Here is a 6,810-nt window from a genome sequence, read left to right as displayed (position 1 = left end):
AACGTACATAAATAGCTAATTAAATGTAAACATTTACAGCAAATATTTTTTTAAACATGTCTTTAGTTGCAGATCCTTCTTAAATATTTCATGATATATAATTTTAATACGATTAATTTTGACTTGTGCCATTTTTAGGCCCCAGGTTATAACACCACTTTCAAACCAGGGTCTTTAGCTGCATACGAATATCCTAACGGTTCTGAATGGCAGAATATGTTTGCCAAAGGATTATTCAAGGATCCGAGGTTAAATAGTTAATTAACTTTAAGAATTAAAATACCGAAATAAGAAAAAAATTACGTTTATGTATGTACAGAATAATCATAAATATTAATTATTGTAAATAGTTCCTAAGAATCCATAGAAATTAATAAAGTTTCTGCTTAAATAAATAATCACTTACGTTTTTGTAAATCTAAAGCAGTCCAATTTCCTTTGTTTGTCTTTCGGCTTTTCACTCTCCTCCCTCGACGAATCTAAGTCGGGGTTTTTTCTTTTTTCTGAGGGCTAAAGGGAAAGAAAACAGACAATTAAAATACATATTAACAACAACCAGGTTAATTTTCTATGAATTACTTTATTTGAATAAGTGTTATCATTCTCTTTATCCTTTTTCTTATTATTTAAGGTAGGTGATTGAGAATGCGACGAATTAGAATCGGGTTTTTTCAGGCTTTTCAAAAACGGGTTTCTCGGAGGCTCTTCTTCTGCGAATAACGACTCCTACAAAAATTGTTATTAACGATTATTTTAAAAGTAATACATATACCTATTGCATGTACAATAGCTTACCTGCGAGTCTATTGCGATTGTGTCGTTAAGTGTTTTATTGCTTGCAGTTGTATCTGTTTGGTCCTAAAACAAGAAGAATGAAATATAAATAGTATTAATGAGCCATCAAAGTGAGGACAGCCTGTACTATATGTCCTATGGGTCAGTTTATCAAATGATATAGGGAAACGGGGAAAGGTCTAACTAGAGCAGAAACTTTTATTACTACAAATTAGTCCAAAAAAATACCTGCGAAGAATCTCTTACAGCATCTACGTTATTTTCAGAACTCTACAAAAAAGAAATGTTATTAATTACCTAAATCATTTTTGTTTTCATAATNTCAATGTTTCCTAATTTACCTGAAAAGTCCACCAATATAAGTCCCAAGCACATATCCATTTGCCTGACTGGTCCCTTGTGGTACACCACAGCGACGGCGTGCCCTCTTGCGGCTAGGCAAACAATAGGCCCGGGAGTCTTGAAAACCCCTTTTTGTGTACTAAGAAGTACTGATTTATTTAATGTATTTTAAGACGGCTAAGTTTAATTTTAATAACAAAAATAATGTTTATTACATCAATTTTTTGTTCTTAAATTGTACTTTGAATTTTGCATTCGCCTTTAATTTTAAATAGGGAAGTTGTTTTTAATTGTAATTTTGATTTTTTTGATATCATTAGCACAGAGACCCGGATTTTTCTTGCGCATATGTGACGATAAGATTGGCCTCTGGTACAACAGGCAACGGTTTTACATTTACTTGCGGCAGAGGAAATGAAATCGTCGTTGCTGCCATAAAATCATTGTCATTTCTCGTTGTTGGGGCCACAGTTGTTGATATTTACAAAGATTTTGCTGCATTTTCTAGGTCATTGACGAACGAAACCCAGTTGAGATGGGTAAGTATCCTTTATAATTGCTTTTAATTAGCAAAATTTACTCATACTATATGCAATATAATAACTTATATGCCACGCGGGTTGTCTACCACAAGTTGCCGTTTTTAATTTAAAATAAAAAGTATTACCAGTGGCGTAACTAATAAGAGGGAAAATAAGGTTGCGGAATAAATACTTGACTTTTGAGCAAAAAATGTTAAACTATAACATTCAGAAATTGTTTAAATAATGACTAACTACGTTTTTAAAAGAGCTAAGTAATATTTTTCCCTAAAAATTATTTAATTTCTATTTAAATTTGAAAGCATTAAGTAGGTATTAATAAAATGTTCAATTTTATTAAGCTTGGTCCCGAAAAAGGTGTAACTCACTTAGCTACTGCCGCCATACTTAATGCACTTTGGGATTTATGGGCTAAACTGCTTAAAAAACCAGTGTGGCGCCTTTTAGTCGATTTACCTCCCGAACAACTAGTTTCAACGATCGACTTTAAATATATTAAAGATGTGATTACAAAAGAGGAAGCTATCGAAATACTCAGGAAAGCACAGGATAAAAAGGAAGAAAGGATTAAAAAAATTACTGCCGATGGATATCCTGCATACACATCACAAAATGGTAACATTGAAAGCTCAAATTTTACCTGAAATACGTAATACATGAATAAGTAGGTTTAAATTAATAAATTTTTGCTCTGCACATAACTTTTTATCAACTCCTACATTTGAAACTATCAAAAAAAATGTTTTTATCTTGTTATCATAAAAATACTAATTGTAAAAAAAATCTCAATTTTCCCTCAGGCTGGATTGGTTACTCAAAAGAAACATTAATTGAACTCACTGAAAAATATAACGACCTTGGATTTAATCACTTTAAAATAAAAGTTGGATTAAATTTGGATGATGATATTCGTCGCTTAAAAATTGTCAGAAACATTATAGGATGGGATAAAAAACTTGTAAGTTCTCGACGCAAACATTACTTCCTAATTGCTATTAACTACATACATAAATTAATATGTTCAAAATAGATTGTTATAATATTTATAATACTGATTATTTTTATGAATTAATAAATTATGCAGAGTATTGACGCCAATCAAGTGTGGGATGTAGAAGAAGCAATACCATGGGTTAAAAAGCTAGCAGGGTTTAAGTTAACATGGGTTGAAGAGCCGACCAGTCCAGACGACATTCTCGGTCATGCCACTATCTCCAAAGAACTAAATCCCCTAGGAATTGGGGTTGCCAGTGGAGAAATGTGCAGTAATAAAGTATTGTTTAAGGAATTCCTATTAACCGATGCCATACAGTATGTTCAAGTGGATCCGGCCAGACTTGCTGGTATTAACGAAATATTAGCCGTATATTTGATGGCCCACAAGAAGGGAGGTAAGTAATACATTATTTTTGAAATTAGAGCTATAGTTTTTGGAGAAATTATTAGTTAAAATTTAATGTTTTCTTGACTGCAAATCCTTTGATTTAAAAAAAAAAGTAAAAACCATAATATGAAAGTACATCCCAGCTAAAGTGACATTGTTTTTTAAAATTAGTGAAAGTCGTTCCTCACGGGGGTGCCCTGGGACTAGGGGAGATGATACAGCATTTACAAATCTGGGACTACGTCTCCCTTTCCGGAACCACCGAAGACCGTTACGTAGAATACATCGATTTGCAACATGAACATTTCGTTAATCCTGTATCAGTCAAAAATGGTCGTTATGAAGTCCCTACGGTACGTAATAAAAAAATACTAATTACAGTAGACACCCGATATTGTGAACCGAAAGAACAACTGCCCATACATTTGAAGCATCTATATCTCTATCTATAAACAAAAAATATATAAGGGACACAACAATAAGGGCGAAATGTCGATTTTTATGACCAACGGACATTTGTTTCTATAAGCGAAGGTATCGTTTGTGGTGTCACATTATGCAAGGTTTCTATTATAAGATGTTCACACTATTGTGTGTCTACTGTATAAGCCTACACATTGATGAACTTAAATAGTATAGATAGATATTTATGTAACTTTTTATTACAGACTCCCGGTTATAGCACCACTTTAAAAGACGATTCCATACTAAAATACGAATATCCCGTTGGGACCGAATGGGAGAGCATGTTTAGCAAAGGATTGTTCCATGATCCACGAAAGGCCCCTTCAAGAAGGACGTCTGCGATAAAGTTGTAAATATATTTCGATATGTTGTATAGTGTATATTAAAAAAAAAAGAGGAAAAAAATATTACCTCAGATGTATTAATTTGCTGTATTATACTATTTGAACATTTTATTAGATTCGTAGTGTAAATAAGTACGTTATATTGACAGTTACACGACGTCAAAAATAAAAGTTTTACTCGTTAAGATTTTCTTTTTTTGTAGTTTCTATCGTTAGCGACGATGTAGGTGATGCATTAAAATGCAAAGTGTGATATTTTTGTTTGTCTAATATTCTACAAGTACTACTGCTAAATTTATCTACAGTGTTACATAAAAAATATTTTAACTTGCACTCTGTTAAAAACGACAGAGCTGAGTATTTATTAGCGCACGTGTTTAAATAAAACTAATATAAAACACACGGTGTACAGAAAAGTGAAAACAACATATTTGAAAATAACCGTAAGAAAAGATTTTTTTTTATTTAGTGCATATAATAGTTATGTTCTGAACCTGCGCTAGTTATGTCACACAATCGAATGTCAACTGCATTTACATCCATTCTTGTTAATAAAAATAAGGCCAAACTCCCACCCCTCAAATATTTCATTACAACTTAAAAAGTTATGTGAGCCATAACTGACAACAACTTCTCCCCACAGTATCCCTTCTTTTATAAGTACATAATTTTTTTTGTTTAAAACTCCTAAATTCTTCGCTGTACCCCCTGTATATAATTGTTTATGTGACCTGCAGTGTAAAAGATTAACATACTCGATACTATAATAAAAGATAAAATCCAAGGGCAACAAATTTGAACAAATATAACGGATCGGTGAAGAGGTAAGCAGTGTTTTATGAAAATTGCACTATGTCTGATGTAAAAATTGTGTCTTTGGAGAGTAAGGATGTGAGATTCCCAACGTCACTGGGTGCTCATGGGTCCGATGCTATGGTAAGAAACTTCCGGTACCTGGCATTTTTTGATTATGAAATTCGTAACAAGTTTTTTAACATAAAGAGCTCTCAATTACGAAAATAATTTGTAGTTACATAAATTCATTTAACAACTTTTTTCTTTGCCTAATTATAGGATAATAAAAGGCAATAATTTTTAGCATAAGGATCCCGATTACTCTTGTGCCTATGTCATATTAAAAACAGAAAATGGTCTGGAAGGTAACGGTTTAACATTTACTTGCGGAAGGGGTACAGAAATTGTTGTTACTGCTATTAATACATTATCAACAATAGTTGTTGGAAAATTGGCCGGAGAGATTTTTAACGATTTCGGAAACTTTTGGAGATCACTAACCAGCGAAACACAAATAAGATGGGTACGTTAAGAAAACAATTTATTATTATGTAAATGTATCTCGCACTTTCTAAAAATAAAGAAGCTAAATAGAGCAACTGATAATGTACCGTACATTTTATCGTTCGGATTATTTATATTAAGTAAATGTTTTTGATGATAAAAATAATGAATGGGTAAATTTCATATTTAAACCTTTTATCTATGCAATATTTTGTAATTATTTTCTATGTAACATCCTCTAAACAAATTTACAAGAAATAATATTCTTTTTTTAATGCAAATGTTGGGCAAAAAGTAATGAATATTAGATTTCCTGCTACGTGAGCTGCTCGAGTACAATATGGAAAAGGGGGCCCAGTTACCTAAATAATAGTTAAATTCCTGTTATAGTTAGGGCCGGAGAAGGGAGTTATGCATCTAGCTACAGCAGCCATTATAAACGCTCTTTGGGACCTTTGGGGTAAAATCGAAAAGAAACCAGTGTGGCGCTTACTGGCGGACCTAACACCCGAACAGTTGGTCTCAGTAATCGATTTCCGATACATTTCCGATGTGATTACTAAAGAAGAAGCCATCGAAATCCTAAGACAATCACAAACAGGAAAAGAACAGAGAATTCAAACACTTCTTACAGGGGGATATCCGGCCTACACAACACAAGTGGGTGGGTGAAATTTCTCAAATTTGATACGACCATATATATTTATATATACCAAGCTCGTCCTTAGGTTGGTTGGGATATACCGAGGAAACTGTAACCCGACTTTGCCATGAATATTTAGCTCTGGGTTACACGCACTTCAAAGTAAAAGTAGGTCAAAATATTGAAGATGATATCCGACGATTGAGAACTGTAAGAAAAATTGTGGGGCAGGACAATATTGTCGTAAGTGCCACTAAATAATAAATGAAAAATTTAAATTAACACTCCAGGATAAAAAAAAAATGTGTTGGTTTAGAGCATTGACGCAAACCAAGTGTGGGACGTTAACCAGGCGATAGAATGGGTTAAGAGATTAGCAGAATTTAAGTTACTTTGGATAGAAGAACCGACCTCTCCCGACGACGTTTTGGGCCATTTGGCAATTTCAAATGCATTGAAACCGCTCGGCATCGGCGTCGCAACGGGGGAAATGTGTTGCAACAGGGTTCTGTTCAAACAATTTTTACAATCTAACGCTATCCAGTACTGCCAAATCGACTCGGCAAGAATTGGAGGCGTTAACGAAATTCTCAGCGTATATTTAATGGCGAAAAAGCTTGGAAGTATGTTACGATTATATGTATCTATTTAACATAAAAAATATGCTTCTTGATCTTAAAAAGCGAGATAATGAAAAATTAAAAATAATTTTCTTTCTACATTTTTTTATAGTCAAAGTTTGTCCCCATGCTGGTGGGGTCGGGCTTTGTGAAATGGTACAGCACTTGCAGATGTGGGACTATGTGGCGCTTTCGGGAGACAAAGAGGGTCGATGGGTCGAATACGTTGATCAACAACACGAACATTTCGTTAATCCGGTTGTTATCAAAAACGCACATTATCAGGCACCATTGGTAATTAACGTACATAAATAGCTAATTAAATGTAAACATTTACAGCAAATATTTTTTTAAACATGTCTTTAGTTGCAGATCC

At 33.4% G+C, this 6,810-nt stretch overlaps 3 protein-coding genes and 1 long non-coding RNA gene across 4 annotated transcripts in view; 2 read left to right on the top strand and 2 right to left on the bottom strand.

Moving 5' to 3' along the window:
- Positions 1 to 3,981, top strand: part of LOC108738610 (mitochondrial enolase superfamily member 1) — a 7,225-nt gene extending 3,244 nt beyond the window's left edge. The window contains exons 3-8 of the mRNA XM_018472101.2: positions 1,458 to 1,676; positions 2,021 to 2,294; positions 2,480 to 2,637; positions 2,764 to 3,070; positions 3,235 to 3,416; positions 3,732 to 3,981. Of these exons, the coding sequence (XP_018327603.1) occupies positions 1,458 to 1,676; positions 2,021 to 2,294; positions 2,480 to 2,637; positions 2,764 to 3,070; positions 3,235 to 3,416; positions 3,732 to 3,881 (1,290 nt within the window). The 3' untranslated portion in view covers positions 3,882 to 3,981. The remainder of the gene's footprint in view (positions 1 to 1,457; positions 1,677 to 2,020; positions 2,295 to 2,479; positions 2,638 to 2,763; positions 3,071 to 3,234; positions 3,417 to 3,731) is intronic.
- Positions 289 to 1,067, bottom strand: LOC108738613. Its single transcript, XR_003232240.1, has 4 exons — positions 1,024 to 1,067; positions 796 to 858; positions 580 to 726; positions 289 to 510 (listed from the first exon to the last, which is right to left on the bottom strand). It is a non-coding gene; the product is annotated as an uncharacterized LOC108738613 (long non-coding RNA).
- A 557-nt stretch (positions 3,982 to 4,538) lies between the features above and the next one.
- LOC108738612 (mitochondrial enolase superfamily member 1-like) lies at positions 4,539 to 6,779 on the top strand. The gene is made up of 6 exons (XM_018472106.2): positions 4,539 to 4,808; positions 4,972 to 5,190; positions 5,562 to 5,835; positions 5,900 to 6,057; positions 6,131 to 6,437; positions 6,547 to 6,779. Exons 1-6 carry the CDS (start codon positions 4,725 to 4,727, stop codon positions 6,747 to 6,749), a joined length of 1,245 nt encoding a protein of 414 aa, XP_018327608.2. The 5' UTR covers positions 4,539 to 4,724; the 3' UTR covers positions 6,750 to 6,779.
- The window catches only part of LOC108738600 (WD repeat and HMG-box DNA-binding protein 1), a 4,579-nt gene continuing 4,536 nt past the window's right edge, over positions 6,768 to 6,810 (bottom strand). Inside the window, exon 15 of the mRNA XM_025980176.1 lies at positions 6,768 to 6,794. Within this exon, the coding sequence (XP_025835961.1) occupies positions 6,768 to 6,794 (27 nt within the window). The remainder of the gene's footprint in view (positions 6,795 to 6,810) is intronic.

The sequence above is a fragment of the Agrilus planipennis genome, unplaced genomic scaffold (assembly GCF_000699045.2).
Source record: "Agrilus planipennis isolate EAB-ADULT unplaced genomic scaffold, Apla_2.0 scaffold225, whole genome shotgun sequence".
Classification (NCBI taxonomy): domain Eukaryota; kingdom Metazoa; phylum Arthropoda; class Insecta; order Coleoptera; family Buprestidae; genus Agrilus; species Agrilus planipennis.
The sequence above is the reverse complement of the archived record's forward strand: the minus strand, read 5'-3'. Positions and strand labels throughout refer to the sequence as shown.